Source organism: Rhagoletis pomonella, unplaced genomic scaffold (genome assembly GCF_013731165.1).
Source record: "Rhagoletis pomonella isolate Grant_MI unplaced genomic scaffold, Rhpom_1.0 Rhpom_scaffold_00008, whole genome shotgun sequence".
Taxonomy (NCBI): domain Eukaryota; kingdom Metazoa; phylum Arthropoda; class Insecta; order Diptera; family Tephritidae; genus Rhagoletis; species Rhagoletis pomonella.
This window is the reverse complement of record NW_023458562.1, coordinates 5641293-5665612: the sequence shown is the minus strand read 5'-3', so window position 1 is coordinate 5665612 and position 24320 is coordinate 5641293. Positions and strand designations below refer to the sequence as shown.

General features: G+C 35.2%; 1 protein-coding gene across 1 annotated transcript in view; it reads right to left on the bottom strand.

The window, feature by feature from the left end:
* The window catches only part of LOC118745050 (photoreceptor-specific nuclear receptor), a 321923-nt gene that overhangs the window by 8149 nt on the left and 289454 nt on the right, over window positions 1-24320 (bottom strand). Inside the window, exon 7 of the mRNA XM_036478586.1 lies at window positions 12859-12930. Coding sequence (XP_036334479.1) covers window positions 12859-12930 — 72 coding nt within the window. The remainder of the gene's footprint in view (window positions 1-12858; window positions 12931-24320) is intronic.

Sequence of the window (24320 nt, the reverse complement as noted above, 5' to 3'; positions counted from 1 at the left end):
AAACGAATCGAGATAGATATAGACAAATGTATACATAAATGATCAGAATGAAAAGAGAAATCGATTAAGCGGTGACTGTCTGTCCGTCCGTCCGTCCGTCTGTGCTCACGATAACTCGAGTAAAAATTGAGATATCTTAACGAAACTCGGTACGTGCACTTCTTTCGGGCGTAGGACGGACGGTATTGAAAATGGGCAAAATCGCAAAATAATTACGTGTTCTTTGTCATAGTATTAATAACACACTGTTCGAAGGGTCCAATTTCACAAAATCCACTTTCACTAATTCCGGTAAGTAACATAAAATAATGTCAGAAGCAAGTAATTATGTACCTTTGTACTATTTAGCATGTCATTTGACGGTAACAAGAGCAAATTCAATTTAAATCTATTAAATACATTCTAGCGTGTCTCAGTCCTTTACCCACAAAAGCGGCTATAACTCCCTATTAAATGAGCAATTTTTTTATGTAATGTAAAGTTATAGCTCAGTACATTTTTTTTCACCCGAGATAGTCAAAGTTGGGGAAGAAAATATCAAAAAGTTAAAAATCCAGAAATAGTCCTAATTTTATGATGGATATTTTAACTACATTGCATTTGAGTATGGAGAGGCAACTATCTGGAAGTATTTTACATAAAAAATTTACTAAGTATTGCCCGGTTTGTGGTTGCAGTTAAAGAAAACACATGAAAAGGCACGATTTTTTTAAATTCCAAAAAATGTTGATATTTTTTTGAGCTCAAGGACGGGTTGAAATAAAACAATCTGTTTTTGTTGTTTTTAAATCGTCTATATTTCGACTTCAGTCTGAAGTCATCATCAGGACTGCAATAAATATCTTAATTACAAAAATTGCTTAAAAGACTATCAACATACTGTATATAAGCACAACTTACACATTCGGCTGCGCCTGGTAGATTAATGTGTGCAAAAATCAAAAGATTTAACAAACCAAACAATGAGACGAAATGGACATAAAAATATAAACAAATGAAAGAACAGTAACTGTAAAAAAACAAGTAAGAAAGTCTAAGTTCGGGCGGAGCCGAACATTAAATACCCGGCGCAATTATTAAATACTAGCAGACCCGGCGAACTTCGTCCCGCCCAAAATTTTTATATATTTTATTGAAACTTTTTGGTCCAACATTTTCACCAACAATTCACGTTTACGATTTTCATTGGCACATTTGTCTGCTAAGATTAAGGTTTGGTGGTTATTTGCCGCTTTAAATAACCTAAGGGAAGTGTTATATCCGTTCTTGAAATTCTCCAGTTATGCGGCATTTCATAGCACGGTTATTCGCAAAGCGAAATAAATTTTTTCCTCTTCACTCCCTGGCGGCAACAATGACCCGGTTCTATAGTAAATGTCCTAGAAGCTTTACAGTATAGTTCGTGGCACTTTCAAAACGGGTGCGAATCATTGTTCTACAGAAATGCAATATACATTACTTATTTCAGACGAAATACCTTAAAAGTTTGAACACATAATGATATTGGAAAATCACATCCGTTGGGCCAATTGCAACGCAGGAGCGTTCGATATACCCAATGGTGCAACAGGTCGCTTTAATCTGACCTTCACGGCCCCTTTTCTCACTTGGCTATTTTTAGTAATAGCTCGACTTCAGCACCACTTGGCAGCACGTTTTTGCAATAGTATTGCATAAATATTTAAAACATTACCCAATCGGATATATATAAGATTTTTAGTAATAACTCAACTACAGCGCCAACTGTCGGATTAAATTGTGAAACTAAACCATCCAGAGACCCACTCAAATACACAAAAAGTTTCGTTAAAATCCGTACAACCATTTAGGAGGAGATCACTCACAAACACACCTACAGAATAATAAAAAAATTCATTGAAAGATAGCTAAAGGTCGGTACGTTTTGTAGGCCTCACACCCCTTTTCAAATAGCCCAAATTTTCTCCATGAGTATGGGCTTGATTTCATATCTCCATACGAAGTTCCAGTACTGTACCATGAATACTTTCAGAGATATGCAGTATAAAAATTCGATTTATATGGAAGGTGCCACGCCCCCCTTTCCAAGAGATGCCCTCTTTCTTCATGAGTATGCGATTGATTTCGTATATCTCCATATCAAATTCCAGAACTCTACCATGAACACTTCCAAAATAGGCAGTATGAAAAATTCGGTTTGTATGGAAGATGCCACGCCCCCTTTTCCAATAGTTCCAATTTTTCTCCAAGAGTATGCGACTTATTTCGTACATCTCCATACAAAACTTTAGAACTCTACCAAAAAATTTCCAGAGATAAGCAGTATGAAAAATTCGGTTTGTATGGGAGATGTCACACCCGTTTTTACAATGGCTAAAATTTTTCTCCAAGGGTATGCGATTGATTTCGTATATCTCCATTCCAATTTCCAAAACTCTACCATGCACACTTTCAGAGATATGTAGCATGAGAAATTCGGTTTGTATGGGAAGTGCCACGCCCCCTTTACATATAGATTTTTTTGCAGCCTAAAACCATCCTTGGGACACGTGCGGCAGGTGGCAGTTTCAAAAAAATCGGTTCAGCCGCTCTCGAGCCTTGCGAAAACTAACAAACGGCTTTCTAAATATATATTAGTATATATATATATATATATATTATATATTATAATTATATTTTGACAGTATCCGTTGTTTCTGATTGGCGCAAAAAAATCTTGCCTAGTGACGAATTCGCCCCTTGATATGGTCGTTACTTAAAGCTATTTATATTCGAAATTGCATGAAAATTGGAAAACAGGAATCTATAAGCTTATCCAGGCAAAAAGCTACCTACGTACCGAATTTTAAGCAAATCGGACCATAAATACGATTTCTTCGAACAGATCGGTCCCTGGTCCACTTCTCGAACAAAATGGATCATATATGCTAATATATGCTAAAAAGCTACCTACGTACCGAATTTTAAGTAAATCGGACCGTAAATGCGATTTTTTCGAATAGATTAGTCCCTGGTCCACTTCTCGGAAAAAATTGACCATATATCCTAATATATGCTAAAAAACTACTTACGTACCGAATTTTAAGCAAATCGGACCGTAAATACGATTTTTTGGAATAGATCGGTCCCCGGTCCACTTCTCGGAAAAAATTGATACATATGCTAATACATGCTAAAAAGCTACCTACGTACCGAATTTTAAGCAAATCGGACCATAAATACGATTTTTTCGAATAGATCGGTCCCTGGACCACTTCCCGGAAAAAATGGGTCATATATGCTAATATATGCTAAAAAGCTACTGACGTACTAAATTTTAAGTAAATCGGGCTATAATAAGATTTTTTCGGATAGACCGGTCCCTGGTCCACCTACCCGAAAAAAGTAAAATTTTTTTAGCCTAAAACATGGTGGTTACCGAAAGCTATTTGTATACATGAAAATCGGACCAGCCGTTCGCAAGATTACCTGTTACAAAGAAAAGGGACTTCTCTTTATATAATTAGTATAGATATGTTTTCCACCTTTCCGAAAGCTACCGCTACATGATAAGCCGGCGTGTATAAATATTAAGTAAACTAGCTTCCCTAAATTTCAAAATATTGAAATTTAAGCATTTCTGAAATTTACCGTTATATGAAAAGCGGCCGTAATTTTAGTCCGATTTCAACAATTTTCAATGGTTTACTTTTATGTGGCAAGCACAATAACCATACCGAGTTTGGTACAAATTGCTAGATCGGTTAGCGAGATGCATATACGTGATCATAAGTGGGCGGTGCCACGCCCATTTTCCAAAATTTTATCATAAACGTATTTCCTGGCAAAGAATTGTTGCAGCCATCATTTTGAATAAATTAGCTTTAATATTTACTGATTTATCGAGGATTTCGTATTTCTCGAAATTACCGTTATATGGGATGTGGGCGTCGTTATTGTCCGATTTTAAAAATTTTCGGCCATTTGGTATGCTGTACCAGGGCCAACAACTGTGCCAAGCTTGGAATAAATTGATGCAGCGGTTACCAAAATATACACATGTAACCATAAGTGGGCGTGGCTACGCCCATTTTCAAAAAAATGTCAATATTCTTATTTTTCGTCTAAAATTTATTATAAATATCAATTTTGAGAGAATTATCTTCAGTAGTTACTAAAATATCGCAGTTTTTGTATTTCTGAAAATTACCGTTATATGGGAGGTAGGCGTGGTTATTGTCCGATTTTGCCCATTTTCGATACCATCCGTCCTACGCCCGAAGGAAGTGCACGTACCAAGTTTCGTTAAGATATCTTAACTTTTACTCGAGTTATCGTGTGCACAGACGGACGGACAGACGGACGGACGGACAGACAGTCACCGCTTAATCGATTTCTCTTTTCATTCTGATCATTTATGTATACATTTGTCTATATCTATCTCGATTCGTTTTGCCTGTTACAAACAACCGTTATGTGAACAAAGTTATAATACCCTTGTGCACAAGTGCGCTCGGGTATAAAAATCATACAAACAACATTGCATTGGACGGCACACAATATGACATAAATATGTATGCAAATCATCCAGCATTGCAATGTTATCATAGACGAAGTTCGGACACGGAACGAATAATAGACAATATTAGGCTTATTTGTTGTGCCTTAATATTATGTTGCAATTTTTGTAATTAAGATATTTATTGCAGTCCTGATGATGACTTCAGACTGAAGTCGAAATATAGACGATTTAAAAACAACAAAAACAGATTGTTTTATTTCAACCCGGCCTTGAGCTCAAAAAAATATCAACAGAATTTTCAATTAACGACCAAATATAAATAAACAATGTTTAAACGGAGAGCACCCCAAGACGACCAAGACACAGTCATGGTCTACAGAAACATCAAAAGAGGATATAACATCAAAGCCAGAAAGTGCATCAAGAACTACCAACATTCTATAAAACGGATCACACAGCTATCGGAATCTACGAAATTCCTGGAGAGGTGCAGAAGAAATGGAGTAACTCCAAATTTTATCAACAACGCTACCAAAAACATTCTGTACACCATCAGCAACAACACCAACAACAACCAAATATCGGCGAAAATTTCTAACGCTGTGTCTGCTTATATCGACAAGACAAAAGTCAAACTTTTAAATCTCCTCATTAAAATTAAACACGAACTTCTGCGGCAAAAAGAAAGAGAGGTAAATATGTCAAAAACAAGAATAAAACAACACCTCAACACACGTGACTGCAATGCATTCTTCCAAAGTGAGGAACTGCTGACGAACACATTGAAAGATAGTATCAAAACTACCCAACTTTCTATGTACGAAAACTTAAGACATAAATAACAACTACTTTTAAACATTAGGGTGATACCAGAATGGATCCGTAACACGACTAGCATACAAATTCCAACCGATATTCAGTGGCTTCTTTCTCTGGGTCCTAAATATGCCTTAGCCATAGACAACAAACAATTTCCACTATTTAAAGTCATCGCAGACGGGGAGAACTATATACAAACAATTAAAGACAAAGAGCAACAAGAGATGGAAAGAAACAACTTGACGACACTGCTACGTGACCACCTCAACAAGACGACAACTTCAGTTAGAGATAAATTTATAAGTGATACCCTACGTTCCGCAAAAATGTTCTTGAAAAATCATAAAGAGCTTTTGATCCTTAATACCGACAAGGGCAATGTAACTGTGTTGATGGATAAATCAGAATATGACATAAAAATGCAGACTATAGTCAACGATATTTCCACATACAAAGTTTTAAAACGTGATCCTACTAATAGACTACAGGACAATAACAACGAACTAGTTGAGAAAATGTTCAGTAATAAAATTATTGATGTAAAAGAAAAGAATGCGCTTTTGTGTAAAACAGCCAATCCACCACGAATCTATGGCTTACCAAAGATTCACAAAGAAGGAAATCCACTCAGACCTATTTGTTCGTCCGTCAATTCCCCGTCTTACAATTTATGTAAATATGTCGTCAAAATCCTGAAAAATTTAACCATGTCCTCCGTATATAATGTCAAAGACGCGATCGAATTCAAGAACAAGATCAAGGATACATATGTTTATGATGATGAGAGTCTAGTGTCGTTCGATGTTGTGTCATTGTTTCCGAGTATCCCAGTGGATTTGGCCCTTGAAATCATAGCTTCAAAGTGGGAAGATATAAAAGAGTACACATATATGTCTAAAGAACTTTTTTTGACTGTGGTAAAATTCTGCATAAAAGAAAACCGCTATTTTAAATATAATAATAAAATATATGAGCAGCCTTAAGGTATGCCCATGGGATCTCCATCATCACCAGTTATATCATTATGGAAGAGTTACTCAAAAAATTCGAACAGGAGTCGGTCAATAAGCCACGACTTCTTACTAAGTACGTTGACGATTTATTCGCTATAGTTAAAGCCGAGGACACAAACGACATGCTTACAATATTAAACGGTCTCAGCAAATCAATAAAATTCACAATAGAAGTAGAAAAAGAAGGAAAACTACCTTTTCTGGACACCCTAGTAATAAGGAGAAACAACGAAATTACTATAGACTGGCACAAAAAACCGACGGCTTCGGGCAGACTTGTAAATTTCAATTCTAAGCAGGAAAGAAAAATAATTGTAAACACTGCCAACAATTTCGTGAGACGAGTTCTCTCTATCAGCGACAGAATATATCACAACAAAAATATTTGCATTATTAAAAAAACTCTGGAGGACAATGATTTTCCGGGGAAATTAATTAAAAAGCTAATTCACAGCTACTATGTTCGTCCGAACGAAGAAAAGAAAAATGATGACTCAAATAAGAAAATTTACAAAACAGCAACTTATGTCCCAGGGTTGGTGACAGGTAATAAGGTCAATGGAAATAAGGTCAATTGACTTTATTTCCCACCCTGGTGCGAAATAAAGTCAATTGACATTAATACCTTTTTAAAAGCGAAATAAAGTCAACAAAAACTTGGAAATAAAGTCATTGACGCTATTTACTTATTATTAATAGCGTCAACAATGCTTAAAGTATGTCGATTCATAGAAAACAATGTTGTTCTTACAATAAACATTGCCCCGTAAGTGTTGTTTTTTAATAGATGAAAAAGGTTATTGCCAAATCTTCAGTGTTGTGATATTGATCCACACACAATCATGAACTACCACCATTTGATTTTATTAAAAAATTTTATATTACGAATATGTAAAACCACGATGCGAAAAACTAAACGCCTGCGCACATCTGTCCATGTCCAAAAACCCCGGAGGAACACTGAAAGAATTCTGTGTTTTAAATTAGCATATTTTGAACGAATTCGGAATGTCTAAGGTGGAAAAGAAACCAAGTTTTCTATAAGGAAACATTTATAGAAAAATAATTTTCTTACACTGTATTCATGTCTCCGCCAGCAATTTGTGACGACATCATTTAAAAGCAGCTAAGGAGAATGACGACACTATTTATTAGATGGCACATTCAACGAGCCCATGTGCCAAAATGCGGGTATAAACAATTATTGATTATTTAATATCGGAACCGAGATCATATAAGTGAATTGATTGGTTTTCATGCACTTTTGAAACACAAATTTTAATGCTTTTTTACTGCAGACAAGTTGTTGCCCCAAAACACAGCAGAAATCTTCCAATCAGGGCTGCCAACTATCCTTAGTTATGAGGTGCCATATTGAGGATAAAAAAGGGCCAAAATGTGCCAAATAGAAGAATAAAAGTGCCAAAAAAGGTGTCATTCCTTTTAATTATTCACATTTAGCAATAAAATAAAGCTACATTTTCCAAACAAAAGTGCAATGATAAAATAAGATAAACCAGTTGAATAGTCTTTATAAATTAGAAAATTTTAGTTGAGAAAAAGAAGTGCACGCAAAGGATTTCACCAAAATGTATTGAAATATAATTTTTTTTACAAAAGTGCCATTTTGGCACTTTGTGCCAAATTGAAAAATTAAGTGCCATTTGAAGTAAAATAGGGACAAATGGCACGGTTTGAGCCAAGTTGGCATCACTGCTTCTAATAACTTGCAAATATAAAAATGTGAAATATCGAGGGCTTGAATTCACAAAAACTAATTTGTGATTTTAGAAACCATCTGGGACTTATTACCTGTCGTTATATAAGGTAGCATTAATATCACTGATGACGGTTAAATACTAGGTGGATTTTTATATCAGAATCTCATCTTTGTGAACAGTTTGCAGATAGAGGGTATTTTATTGAATATAAGCCCTCGATGTTTAAAATATATAAAAATTTTATTTCAACGTATACAAAAAATAAATCTACCTTCGTTACAGCACGAAGGGAGACGGGGAAGGGGGGCCGGGGGGCCGCGGCGTAGCGTGACGTGGTGTGCGCGCCGGTCGCGTGGGATACGCGGGCCGCCGCAAAGCTAAACAAATTTAATGTTTGAAAGAGAAATAATGTCAATGGATTTTATTTCGTTTTTAAAAAGGTAATAATGTCAATTGACTTTATTTCGCACCAGGGTGGGAAATAAAGTCAATTGACCTTATTTCCGTTGATCTTATTACCTGTCACCCCAGGGTTATCAGAGAGAATCAAATTTTCCAATCTATATGATAAAGAGAACGTCCAATTAGTGTTTACATACGACAATACTCTGAGAAGTATATTTAGCATCACGAAAGACAAAATTCCCAAGCATGAGAAATCTGATGTAGTATACAGTATTCCATGTAATGGCGACGGGTCCCACGTATGCAAACAAGTATATGTGGGCACAACCAAATCAAAACTTAAGACAAGGATTTCCGCTCACAAATCGAACGTAAAATTAAGGAACACTTACTCGGACAACAAGGCGGCCTTGTCATCACACTGTAAACACACGGGACATTACCCTGATTTTGATAATGTGAGTGTCTTAGAAGAAGAGAAAAATTACTACAAACGCTTTATATTAGAAATGCTCCACATTGTGAACACCCCTAATGATAAAAGGATGAATTTCAAAACAGACACTGGAAACTGTGCCCATGTCTACCGCAACATAATATTAAGGCACAACAAATAAGCCTAATATTGTTTATTATTCGTTCCGTGTCCGAACTTCGTCTATGATAACATTGCAATGCTGGATGATTTGCATACATATTTATGTCGTACTGTGTGCCGTCCAATGCAATGTTGTTTGTATGATTTTTTGTTTACAATTACTGTTCTTTCATTTGTTTATATTTTTATGTCCATTTCGTCTCATTGTTTGGTTTGTTAAATCTTTTCATTTTTGCACACATTAGTCTACCAGGCGCAGCCGAATGTGTAAGTTGTGCTTATATACAGTATGTTGATAGTCTTTTATGCATTTTTTGTAATTATGATATTTATTGCAGTCCTGATGATGACTTCAGACTGAAGTCGAAATATAGACGATTTAAAAACAACAAAAACAGATTGTTTTATTTCAACCCGGCCTTGAGCTCAAAAAAATATCAACAGAATTTTCAATTAACGGCCAAATATAAATAAACAATATTCGAAAAAATGTAAATATTTCAAAAACGGTGACACTTTTACCTGAAAATTTTTTGTTTATCAGTGAGCTCACCCCCCCACCTACCTTCCCCTAAAGTTTGGCAGGTTACTTCTGGGACACCCTGTATGTATCTCGGTAACCGTTCTACCAATTTGTACCAAACTCGGTATGATTATTGTGCTTGCCACATGGAAGCAAAACGTTGAAAATTATTGGAATCATATTCAAATTACGACCACTTTTCATATAACGGCATATTTCAGAAATGCTTAAACTTCAATATTTCGAAATTTAAGGACGCTAATTTACTCAAAATTGATGCACACCGGCTTACCATGTAGCGGCAGCTTTCGCAAAGGTGAAAATCATATACTTAGTACCTGCGCCGGGTATTTAATGTTCGGCTCCGCCCAAACTTAGACTTTCTTACTTGTTTTTTTTTTTTTAATTTTTTGAAATAATCATATTTTCCAAATTCCAAACTCCTTTAGAAAAATCCTGACGTCAGAGAGAAAAACTAAGTACGCACTTATACGTGACTCAAACAAATGACCACGTGTTTTTTTTATACCCGAGCGCAGGGTCTTATAACTTTGTTCACATAACAGTTGTTTGTAACAGGCAAAACGTATCGTGATAGATATAGACAAATGTATACATATATGATCAGAATTAAAAGAGAAATCGATTAAGCGGTGACTGTCCGTCCGTCCGTCTGTGCACACGATAACTCGAGTAAAAATTGAGATATCTTAACGAAACTCGGTACGTGCACTTCTTTCGGGCGTAGGACGGATGATATTGAAAATAGGCGTAATCGGACAATAACCACGCCTACCCCCCATATAACGGTAATTTTCAGAAATAAGAAAACTGCGATATTTTAGTAAATACTGAAGATTATTTACTTAAAATTGATATTTACAATTATTTTTAGACGAAAAATAACAATATTTTAAGTTTTTGGAAAATGGGCGTTGCCGCGCCCACTTATGGTTTCATGTGTATGGCTTGGTAGCCGCGCTCACATCCTATATAACGGTAATTTAGAGAAATACGAAATATTCGATAAATCAGTAAATATGAAAGCTAATTTATTGAAAGTTGATGCTTGCAACAATTCTTTACCAAGAAATAAATTTATGATGCAATTTTGGAAAACGGACGTGGCACCGCCAACTTATGATCACATATATGTATGTCGGTAACCGTTGTACCAATTTGTGCCAAACTCGGTATTGTTATTGTGCTTGCCACATAAAAGCAGAACGTTGAAAGTTATTGAAATCGGACTAAAATTACGGAAGCTTTTCATATAACGGTAAATTTCAGAAATGCTTGAAACTTCAATATTTCGAAATTTATACACCCCGGCTGACCATGTAGCGGTATTTTTCGGAAAGGTGAAAAACATACATTTAATACTTGCGCCGGATATTTAATATTCGGCTCCGCCCGAACTTAGACTTTCTTACTTGTTAAATATTCGTAATGTTTTTCGAGCTAATTTTTTTGTTGTTATTTTTCTATAAAAACACCGCTCAAGCTTTAACAAACACAACCTTTTGTAAGCGAGTGACAAACCGCGGCTGTCAATAATTATCTAACCTTGTATTATTGAATCATGATAAATCACAGTTACAAGCTTTATACAAAATTTAGGAAAATTCCACAAATTTTCATCAAAATTTCAACTTTTTAATCTGATTCTTTAGTACGTTTTTAGGTATGCAGTCTTAGTCCAATGGAGTGCAAGTTTAAAACGGCTAAAAAATCCCGTTGATTTCTGAGAATTTTTTTTGGTGACGGATTTTTTTCCATATAAGCATGAATTTCATATGAAATAAAGTGCGGGAGACCGTTAGCAACAAATTTCAAAAAATCAACGACATTTTTCGTAAATTAAAAAGTAATATAAAAAAACAGCAAATGTAGTCTTCAAAAAACAATTATCAAAAATCAGCGCGTTTTTTTAGGTGGTTGAAACTTACACTTAACTAAAATTGTATGGGCCAGAAAACTGCATACCCAAAAATGTTGTAAAGATTCAGATTAAAAATTTTAAAATTTGCTGAATTTTCCTAAAATTTGTATAAAGATTGAAATTGTGATTTATATGTTTTTTACTACCGGGCATAGAATTTTCCTTTCAGCTGCCATTTCTTAGTATTGTATACTACATAGAAGGTAAACTTCAAAGGTTAGGGGGGGGCAGGGGAGCGGGATGATCGAGCCTCCCACCACCCTGCCCCTAGGTAGCGACGCCCATGGGCACCTACAGTTTTACGCCGACTCATGGCAGAAATACAATCGGAGATTTGCTTTTGCCTGCCGAGGAGCGAACGCTGTTAAGAAGAAACCTTTTTTTTTAATTTTTGTGGGATGTTGCTTTGACCAGGGCTTGAACCCAGGCGCTGCGGAGTGGAAGCGCGCACTGTTTACCACTACACCACAGCGGCCGCCACTTACTTACTTAAACAGGTCTCTTAAAAAGAGCTACAACATTTGCCGCACCAAAATCAGTGTTGCCCTGTGTTATTATTATTGCATATATACATACATACATACATAGTACGTATCTGTAGTTCTATCGCTACGTAACCACTAGCTTGTTTCTGTAACAACTCTCACGTATGAATTCGCCGCCTTGTTCTCTACTGCTAATGAGCAGTAGAGAATGACGTATGTTCTCTACCAGTAGAAATAATCGGTAGAGAAGAGTTACAGGAACGAGCTACAGGCCTGTAACCCTACCCTACTTCAAGAGGCGTCTAATACATATGTGTGTATATATTTTTGTGAAATCATTCGCGTGTACTACTTGTTCATCAACTAAGATATTCTCATCTATACATACATCGGCGTAGCCAGAATGAAATTTAAGCTGGCATTTCAGGGTACTATTTTATATATATGTATATAAGGAAAATTTGAAAGTTAGGGGGGGGAGCGGCCCGAGCACCCCCCTGCCCCTACCTGGCTACGCCCATATATTTTTATATGTACCTGATGCCTCTTATATTGGCACCGCTTGATTTACAATAAAGTGATGTTAATACAAATGAACAAAAACATGTTTGTTTTTTTAAAAATGTCTTTTTTACACATTAGGCTTAAACAAAATTATACCGTACCAAAGCTTGGACATTAGTTTGCATAAATAAATTGTTCACATGGTAATGGACAATATAGCTTTCAGAAAAATAAGCAAGCTAGAACTAATCTGGAAAAAACACGACACAGTATAAATACAATCCATGCCTTTTTCTGAAAATGCTATTTTGTGGGCCTTTGTAGTTAAGCATATATGTACATACATAAGTAAAATAAAATTCAATTACCATCATTATCGTTAGCATGGACAGAACTGCTCGAGCTTATGGACGAAACACTTCCTCCCACAGGATTCTTATCTATAACTTGAACAAAGTAATTTAATAAGTTAGTGAAAGCTCCATTTTGTACAGTATGTTAAATGTTTGTTTTAATAAGATATCTAATTTAGGTTTTAAATATTTATGTATCTAGTAAAATTGCTACTTATATGGGGTATTCACAACGGTGTCGTAAGTGTCGTATTGTTGTATGTCGTAAACTTTAAACGCATAAAAAATGTATTAAGAGGGTTTGAAAAGTACCACCAAAGTCATATTATGAGATTTTGCGTTGTTAAAAAAATAGTTGGTTGTCCATTCAAGTTCTCTAAACAGTTATTTAAGCTTTTAAAGTTTACGACATACAACAATACGACACTAACGACAACGTTGTGAGTCCCCCAATAATATTTTTTGTCAGCAACACCTGTTTGATTACTGCTGGATGAAAGTATGCCTATGCACTTATACTTTCCTATTGATAAATTGATAAATACAAACCGCCGCCGCACAGAGGTGCGAAAAGGTAATCTAGAGAGACATTTGTGATTTTGGTGAAGTGTCAAATTCAAATATTTTTTACTTACAATTCTGTAACACACTAGTTGATGCAAAAGAATCCACTTTTCTTTTGTAAAAAAAAAAAAACATATTATATGGAGTAAATACGCTATAGTTAGTACACAACTTCTATTTGCTTTCTGCTGACATAAAAATTGTAACAAGCTATTGAAGTGTCTCGACAATTCTGCATACTATTTTGCAATGGAAGCATCAAATTGGTTTAATTCTTTCCTATTAATATTAATTTGTTTTTGTTATTTTATGGCCTTATAACAATTATATTCAAAAATTTTTATTGAGCTCGAGGCCGTTTTTATATGAAAAACTATTGTGGAAAAGCAACAATAATTTTTATTATTATTATTATTATTTGTTTTTAATGGTAGAAGTGATAGCTATTTCGGAAATCACCACATTTCCTCACCAGACTTCTTTCAGTAGGATTCGAACCGACGATCCTACTGACTCAGCCAGTTGCCTTCGCACTCTGCTAAGTTCGCCTTGTGAATTATTGTTGCTTTTTTCCACTGGCCACAACCATCGATAGTTTACCAGCTCTACTTTGGTATCGATAATTACTATAAGGTATGCGCAAGATGAAATTAGTGCACAAAACAATACCAATTACTTTTAAAGTACTTGATGAATTAAAAAGAAAAAGAAATATTTTGAAAAATTTTTAGTTGTTTTAGCAACCTGTTTTGTGCAAATGCTATGTTATTTTTTGCATACTATTGAATTGTTGATTTGCTGTGTTGGCATGAAACCAAATGAAGCCAAAAAATTTTGGAGATTTCATGCTGTCTTTTAAATGGTAAAAGTAGTTATTTTAAGCACTCCTAGATATGTAATTCCGTGTTAATTGTCGCAGTTGTAACAACAAACGCACAAACGAACTGCTACGCATACCACAACTACAAGCGCAAATTGTCATAATTTAATAAAAGTTAAATAAAGAGCAGTTTTTGATAGAAGACGAGTTAAAAACGTAAGGGGTATAGGTATTACATACACTGCAAGTATACAATTTTTGTATTTTTTCGGTTATATTACAAAATCCTTCGAAACATCCTTTTTTCAGTTAAACACTAATTTTTATTTAAAAGAGTGGCTAATTTTGCGCGTTTAAGTACAAGGGAGCGAAAAGCTATAATTAGTCTTCACAATAAGGGTAAATTTACAGAAGCCAAACTTTTAATAAAACACCGGCGGCAATATTCAAGGTTATTAAAACCTTCAAGAACGATGACCGCGTTGAGCGCAGATATTCCCAGGACCGCCCGAAAATGACAACAAAAAAGCTACTACTCGAATAAAAAGCATGTGAGCAGCAGACCCAATACTTTCTGTTCCGAAAATCCACGCCCACCTCGCATCAGAAGGTAAAACAGCACCTACTCTCTCCACTATTCGTAGAAGGCTGCATGTAAACGGAAAGCATGGGAGAGTTAAACGGTGTTCACATGAGGAAATTTTAGAGGCGATTACTTAAATCAAAAGTTGGCTAGCCCACAACTTCATTGCAAGCGATTAGTTCAAAGGCCGTGCACACCAGGCGATTGTTGCTTTCAACTAAAAGTTTCTTGAATACACCAAAATATACGTACATATATACTGCATTTGTACCTACTAGGGATGTTGCGGATGTGAAATTTTAGACATCCGCGGATGCGAATGCGGATGCGGATGTCAAGTATTTTTAAAAAACAATTAGAATCCAGCATAATGGCGAGATCGTTGTTTAAACAGCGCTTACAAGCCAAACCAGATACATATGTCAAGTTGTTTCAGAATTTGGAGAACCTGTAACTTTATCAGAACTTTTCGATTTTAGTTTTTGTAATTCATTTTTAATACTTTCTTCTGCGACTGCTTTGAAAAATTGGTGCTTATAGCCAGCTAAATAGGTGGACATGGAAAATAGATTATTATTTTTGAACAAAATTCTGTTTTCAAAGTCGTGGCTGCCAGCCGAATCGGATCAGAATATTGTTAGTTTTTTTTAAAGCACCCCGTTTTTTTTTTATAAGCATTTGAATAACAGATAGTTACGTAATTCTTACCTAATTAAAGGTCAGACCTATAGCTTTTTAATTATTTGAGCATCAATTCTCTTTATAGCTAGACGTTGATTCTACTGGATTTCTACTGGAAATCCCTATTGAAGGAGCTTACTCATTGACATTAAATAGCAAAGAAGGGACAGTTTTACCACAGAAGTTTTTAGCCAAGGATCCAGTGTATATCCCTATGAAAGAAATATTATCCAACAAGTAAACAAAACTACTGTTTTTAAAATGTTTGCTAAAAATAAATTCCCCAAAGAGCCCCATTTGAAATTATTCAAACGAATATATGTAATAGGTGGCATACGCGGTACGTCTGACTCACGAGTCATTTGTGTGCGTGTTGACTCGCCTTCGACTACACACAGTTGAATCATTCAGAGTCATGCCGGGAGTCATGTTGGTGTAACTAACACATATTTATTTTCACAAACACCATCCAATCAGACGCACCGTGTATGCCGCCTATAACATCAAAAGCAAATCACGAAAATTTTGTTAATAATTAAGCAAAAAAAAAAATTGCAAAATATTCGCTCTCGCAAAAGCTCCGCATTGATTATTGCGGATGCGAAAGCGAATGCGAATGTTAAAATTAATGCGGAAGCTCCGATGTTGCGAATGCGAATATTGGCAACAACCCTTGTACCTACAATGATGCAACACATGGACACTAGCGTATGCACATACATACATGTATAGATATGCGTGTTGCTGTTCATAAGTACCCTGCGGTGAAACCCCAAACTAGTCAGGAAAAATATTAGTTTACAACTAGAATTTCCTGACTGAAACCAAACTAGTTCGAAAATGACGAGACTTTTACCAAGTACAAAATGATTTATTCATTCCCGGTTTTATTTGACTTCGACAGTTTAATACAATAGAGTACACAAAATATTGTAACTTTTATTTGGGTATTGGGTTATTGGTATTGTAAACCGTTAAAGCGAGTACGTACTCGCAATTGTACCATACCTGTTAAATAATGTTTAATATTCACAATGATTATTAATTAAAGCATGTTTTTTGGATAACCGTTTAAAGTTGAAATACCGATATTAGCACCTTTTTAATGATTAATTAGTTAAACAAATTTTTGAGTTAATTCGTTAATTTTAATTACATCATTATTTTGTTATTTTTGATTAGTTTCAATTATTTTTTACTTTTTTAACTACATGATTAATATAATTATTTGATTAATTTCAATTATCAATCAACAAGCCAAAGTATAGACAAAAATTAAGAATATTTAATAACTGGTTGAATTATTTATTTACTTTATTCGTATCCAAATCTCAAATTTTAAGCATAAATTATTACTTTTAAAATATTTTATAAAGAAAGGACTGAAATGTGCAAAGTTAATGAATTTAATTTATTTTAATGAAAACTTTTATTCTTATTTTAGTTCACTCAAAAATGAACTAAAGTATTCGTTTTATTTTTAACTAAAATGTTTCCTTTTCCATATTCAATATTATTAAAAAAGATAAAAATATAGTATTTATTGGGGTTGGTATCGAAATTCTGGTACTACAAAATTCGGAACACGAAATTCTGCTTCTCAAAATTCTGCTTTTTGAAAATTTTGCTTTTTGAAAATTCGGCTTTTGACAATTCTGCTTTTCAAAATACTGAATTACAAAATTCTGTTTTAAAATATAATGTAAACAATGTTAAATTGGACATGTCATTACTTTAAAAAGTGCGCACTTTTTCAAAGTAATGCCATGTCCTATTTAACTTTGTTTACATTATATATTAATACAGAATTTTGATTTTCAGTATTTTTAATTAGTTTGTAAAAACTTGTATAACTTGAATTAATCATATCGCGAAATATTCTCCTTAGTTTTGGTCAGTGCATGACAGCATGTATCGGAAACCTTTTCTAGAACGTAAAACCGTGGCGAAGGGTGGCATCGCCGCAAAAAGTAGTTGTTGTAGGAAGCAATTCCCAGTTTCTATAATCTTGTATTGAATTTACAGAACTTTTTTTTTGCAAAATCTCAAATTTCCAGAAAAGATAACAAGAAATTAAAAAGAAGCAGCTTATAAAAACTATTATAAACGAAATTACTTATGTAAGTCGGAAGATGGAATTTTGACGGATCAAACCAAAAATTTAATATTTCTCGTGGTGAATACAAACATCAGTGGTGAATACAAACATAAAATTTTGACAGCTTCTAAATATATATATATGTACATACATAATAGGTTTGTTCCACACTCTACTTGTAGAAAAAGTCGAGCAAGGTTCAAACTGTGAGCGTATATCAAAGAAACTCTAAAACTTACTTGTGGAACGCGTATGTATGTGCAACTCGAAGTGACTTCGAGTAGCTTGTGGAACAAACCTAATATTGTTTGGCGGTATTAAAGATTCAAAATCAAAATGAAAGCTGAAAAAAGCATAAAAAGGCGTACGTTACTTGCAAGTTATAAAGTAGATATCAATTAAAAAAAAATAATTCCGCGAACACAAAAATAAAGCATTCGCACGAGCGTTTGTTTGGTTTTTCAATTGTCAAAATTTTACTTTGCATTTGGCACAGCAAAATTCAATTTATTCGTACACCATAGTAAATTTTTCCAACCCGTCTCACCACGGAGAAAAAGTTACCGATTGGCACACAGCCAAAGATGCGAATATGGTAAATTTTGTCAGATTTTATCTACCACAAAAGCAGAATTTTGAAAGACGAAAGTGCGAAAAGTAGAATTTTGTGAGACAGAATTTCAAAATTTGGAACTTTCAAAAGCAGAATTTTGAAAAAGCAGAATTAAAAAAATACAGAATTTTGATCGAGTAGAATTTTTTAACACTTTGCAGAATTTTGCGATGTAGAATTTTGCAATGCAGCGTAATGAGACGTTCCCGTATTTATTGTACCTGAATGCTTTTACTTTTAATAACATTTAATGAAAAATGCATTTAAATTTTTGTTCGAAAGCTTGAAATATTTATGTATTTATTTTTCCTTTTAATTAGTACTCAAAAAACTTAACACTAATTATTGGCAAATCTAAGGCTGCTAAATAAAAATATGTAATGTATTAAAGTGTACTTCAAAAGTAGTGGTTTTGGTCCATAATTGGACTAGTATTTTTCTGTATATTTTGAACTAATATGAGGCTGGTATATTTCGGACCGAAATCTGACAATTGCCATCTCGTACGACATCCCCATGTTAAAAATACCAGTTGATTGCATGGAAAAAAGATAGTTGGCTGACCAGTTGGGTATGCGGTTCACACTAGTTGTGAGGTAGTTTACAACTAGTACATTTGACTACAGGGTAGATATGAACATATTGCCCCTGTTGAAACTACTAAGTTTCAATACAAATATTTAGATTAATATGCATATGTACATACATATATATATGTAGTCTATAACATCTGGGAAATTTTAATGATATATACATATGTACTTGAGTCCAGCCATTCAAAATATATAATTTTCTCAATTTTTTCTTAAATTACGCTTCAAACATTATTTTAGTAAATGTCTCTTATTTATCGTTTGTGTCTTCAAAATTATACTTAAGATACTTTCCTATTCTATTCGGAGGTGTGGTAGTGCAAATGTTGAAGAGGCTCTTCTCCTGCAGCGTTGACGCTGCTCCATATAAGGCAAAATAATGACAGTAATTTCACCAACTTTCGGCAACCACCTCGTTTTCATTTTGTTACCTCTAATGCACATCTATTTTTGCGATGAGATACCGCAGGCGAACTGTCAATTCCATGATATGCGAAACAGTTATCGCAACGATATTTGTTACGTGGTTCAGGTTCACTTCGCTTTTCCTTCGGTATCTTTTTGCCCAGGCTGTTGCACGATTTGTTGGTGTTATTGTTGTCATGATTTCAACGCTGCTGTTTTTACCCCTATTTCGTGCGGCATACCCGACATTTTTTCGAGTTGTCTTTTCCAGTTCTACCACGACCCCCTCCTTGAAGACTTTTCCTGGCTTACATACTTTACAAAATGTTACCAATGTATTTAAAGATAAAATATTTAATTTAATACTATAGCTTTAGGCTGGACTTTTCGTTTCACTCTTTGAAATTGATTTGATATTAGTTTCGGTGGGTGAAAAAGGACAAACAATGTCAGCCGCTGTTGACACAATCCATTGTTGGTCCTTCCGTCCGCCTTTATACCAAGTGTATTGGTTTCGTTAATACGTTCTGTTACCATGCGCGCCTTTCGATTGCAAGGCGTTAATTTTTTGAATTCTAAATTTACTGATAACTGTTTTTGCGTATCTGATTCCTTTCAATCTTTCTGAAACGAGAAATAGTAAAATTTTTTCATTAATTTAAGTTTTCCATTATTATTAAAATAATTTATCAGAAATGTCTTGTTAGCTTCTTTAGCTAGGTCTTTGTTGTTCACTACTTCGTTGTCTTGAAGGTAAACACCTTTTGTATTCTGTGGTATTTTATTCACCACTATTTCTTTCGGATTGGAAAATTTAGACCCAACCTGTGGACTTATTGCCTTTTGTTGGCATTTCACATAACCGAAGTTCAGAGGCTTTATTTCAGCTTTACTCCGAACATAGTCCCAAGGGAATTTGGAACTCTTTATTTTGGCAGATTATCACAAGAAAAAATGTTCCCTGGAACAAAATCTAATGCCTCGTCAAACTTAGCTCTTATTTGATCAAATAAGTCTGCTGAATTGTTATTTTAGGCTTCACTCATATATTCAATATAGGCATTTTTTAGCCTTCTTGTAGTCTTCCCAAATACCCGCTTTTGGAATTCTATTTTTTAAATATCTTTCGACAGTTCTGTTGAATTCTCTCAACCAGAATTTAAGTTTCCGTTCTGCACCGCTAAGAACTTCAACTTCTGCCGATTTATTTTTGCATGAGCTATGTAACCTGAACGACCATTCTTCAGGCCCATTTTTTTGCCCTGCAACCATTACCCTTGTTGGGCAGCTTTTGCTGCCCTTTGGTGACTTCCCCCGATGAACAGTCCACTTCGATGCCGATCCTCCCTGTTCCAGCATTGCAGGTTGCCATTTTATTATTATGTATTATTATTTGCAACCGTATATATATTCGCGACGCGATGTATGTAAATAAAACTTTTAATTAATACACTACGCGATCACGTCGGGGTCGCCATGAAAACGCATCATGGATGACAGCCCGCTATGAAGTGAAACCATCGAGTTTCTAATAGAGAATCACACCGCTAGAGAGTAGCGTTCTTTATTTATATAATATTCAAAACCTAACTGCCTACATAACTAATCTACTGTACATAACACTTCCATGGTGCTATGCACATACTATAACTTAAACCGAATTAACCACCAACACGCATCCAGACACTGTCCAAGGTCGCCTCACATATTGAGATTTTAAATGCAATGCATATTTCGTACTTTTGGCTGTGCACATAAACGTGAGCAACAAATCATGCACTCAAGCATCTCATACCGAAGTGATAAAATAAAACTCGAATTTATGATTTCCCGACTCAATGACAGGTTCAGCTTTCGATTTAATACATACTGAATTAACTGGGATGGCTAATCCGCTGATATACAAAAGTTTATAACTGTTCATATTTTATGAGCTTATTTCTTATGTACATAGGTTGAAAGTAAATACATACATACATACAAATGTAGGTAGAAGAGAACAATAGTAAGCAACAAAGCATATTCGCATCTCCAGATGTATGTATGTACATATGTAACTAAATTTAATTTTCAACATCCTCGGGCCCGTCAATTGAAGTCCTTACTTCAAGTGGATAGAGCAGCTGGATTGGCCTCTTTAGCACCTGTCCGTTCTGAAGACGGATATCGCACGCCCTAACGCGGCCATCGCGCCCCTGGTACACGGTTTGCACAATTGCCAGCTTCCACTGGAGACGTGGTTTGTTATCGTCGTGGATCAAGACCACATCACCTATTCTAATACTGTACGACTTTTCAGTCTTGTTGTAGTGAATGGATCGCAGTTGTTGAAGATATTCTTCACGCCATCTCTTCAGATATTGCTTTAATAAGGCTTGACGTAACTGCCACGATCTTTAAATCTGTGGGTAAAATTGTAGAATTGCAATTTATCAAAAAATGTGTTGGAGTTAATGGCTCCATATCATTTGAGTCATTCGAGATGTAAGTAAGTGGTCTTCCATTGACTACTCCTTCGACCTCTGTGAGTAAAGTTTCGAGTTCACTTGATAAAAACGTCAATGTGACGCAGTGCGGCTCAAGTGTGGTGCGCAAAGTGGTCACAATGAGGTTTAAAAAATGAGGAAAAAAGACAAATAAAACTCGTTTTAGTTTAATGGGTTTATTAATTGTCCAAGTGTTTTGAATTGAGGTATAATGTTGGTTTACAATGGTTTTACCTGTAACTAATGTGGCCTAGTAGCTGCAGTTCTTTCTCCTTGGTCTCCCGATGTGAAAGTGAAAAATCTAAAGCCGTGATTTTCGTTCGAACCGCCGGACAAAGAAAAGACATTGAGGGGAAATTCAACGAAAGATACTTTATCCGGCGGGAAACTTAAACTAACGGCGCGAATATATAATATATATACATGTGTACAAGTATGCATGCATAAATGTACACATATGTGAATGACACATTAGGGTGGTGCATTATCTTTTGGAAATATTTAGGCTTAAGGCCTAAACATCCCGGCCCCCTTGCGGTAAGCAACATCTAAATATCGGCCACGTTTCAGCTACCAAGCGCACATAGTTTTACAAACAAATGTGTTCCAAGTCTTGATATGAATGAGAAAATCGGGCAGCAGCGTCGGCCTTCATTAAGGTAGAGCTCGTCCTTCCTCTATGGAGTGCTACTGCAGATGTAAATAGAAGTGGTAATTAAGAAAATGTACGTGGTTACTTTTTCAAATGCACTTTATTTAAAATCATTTTTAATTATTTTTTTTGGGTACAAGAACACCAAAACGTGATAGTTAGTACAAACTGGTACAAACTATCGCGTACAAGAACGCTACTAATAACTTCAATATGAATGAATATAGCATATGAAAATTTGAAAAAGTCGCGTCGTAAGACCTGCAATTTCAGTAACAGTAAATAGCGCAAATACGAGTATAATGTTCAAACGACGGTGATGCATTGTAATGAAATATAACTTGAAATTAAAAGCTCCCGGGATTTAGTACATGTAAATTTATGCATAAATATTAAAATTAAAGTGTTTCTATACTTGTACGGTGACCATCTGTCCTGTATTATACCGGACAGCCCTCTTTTTTGACCCATTGCCCTGGAAATTTATTTATTTTATACGGGACGCCAAATGTTCTGTATCTCTTTTACTGTTCTATATATGTCCCGTATTCGATGTCTCGACGCCTTAACAGCACATTAAAATGCCACGCCTACGAACGAGTTTTAAGTGATGTTGGTATATGATCGTAATTTTCTCCATAAACAGTTATTATTTTCTAATCTGGATGCCCGTGGTGATGCACGCAGTACTGCGTTGGTGATTGCCAATTGAACAAGCCCAGCACCTCCTGCAGTGTGGAATTAATGGGGAAAGGAAACAATGATTGGATTTGTGTCGTTAATATAAGCACCTTTCAATCCTTATACTTTCTGGCAGCAAGACCATCATAGTGGTTCGTGGGATCGGTTTGATAGAAGCTCCTTTGCTTTGGTAACAATCTACTAATTCTCCCATTTTTTTATATCCAACAGTTTGAAACTAATTCATTTGTATTTTATTAAGGGGTGCGCGAATAAAGAAACCATGCGGCTGAAGCGACTACAAGGAAAAGCAGCCTGACGACTCTGGCTACAAAAATGACAACGGAACCAGATATCTGTGAGTTTTAAAATTATAATTATCATTCTTGATTCTTAATTTTTTGGCGGGTGATTATAACGATGTGCTTAACACTCTGCCTGCCCAAGTTAGTCGTTTTGCTTACCAACGCTCTCTTCTTTTGTAATAGTAAGAAAGGATCATTGGTCAGGCAGGGTCAATCAGCACAATCTCCGTCGACCAAGCCTAGTAAAAAACCAGCAAATTGAAGAAAAGTTTGCATTTTGAATATTTTCACGGAACTTGCTAGTTTTTTACTGTTCGTGATTCATTTTTTATATGAAGCAGTTAACTGCTCTGCAATTTATGGGTATTTTGGGTTAACATCTGTTGATGGTCGTTTATTTGTAACCAGATCAACTCGGGGAAATCCGGGTCAGAACCATCATTATTAGAAGAAAATAAACGAAAAACAAGAAATCTCTTAGTCGTGGGATGCTTCCTAATATAAGGAAGTGGAATGTATATCCATAGGTCGCTGGTTCATATCCGGCTCGAAGGACCAATAAACACGTCATGTGACGCAGTGCGGCTCAAGTGTGGTGCGCAAAGTTGTCACAATGAGGTTTGAAAAATGAGGAAAAAAATACAAATAAAACTCGTTTTAGTTTAATGGGTTTATTAATTGTCCAAGTGTTTGAATTGAGGTATAATATTGGTTTACAATGGTTTTACCTGTAACTAATGTGGCCTGGTAGCTGCAGTTCTTTCTCCTTGGTCTCCCGATGTGAAAGTGAAAAATCTAAAGCCGTGATTTTCGTTCGAACCGCCGGACAAAGAAAAGACATTGAGGGGAAATTCAACGAAAGATACTTTATCCGGCGGGAAACTTAAACTAACGGCGCGAATATATAATATATATACATGTGTACAAGTATGCATGCATAAATGTACACATATGTGAATGACACATTAGGGTGGTGCATTATCTTTTGGAAATATT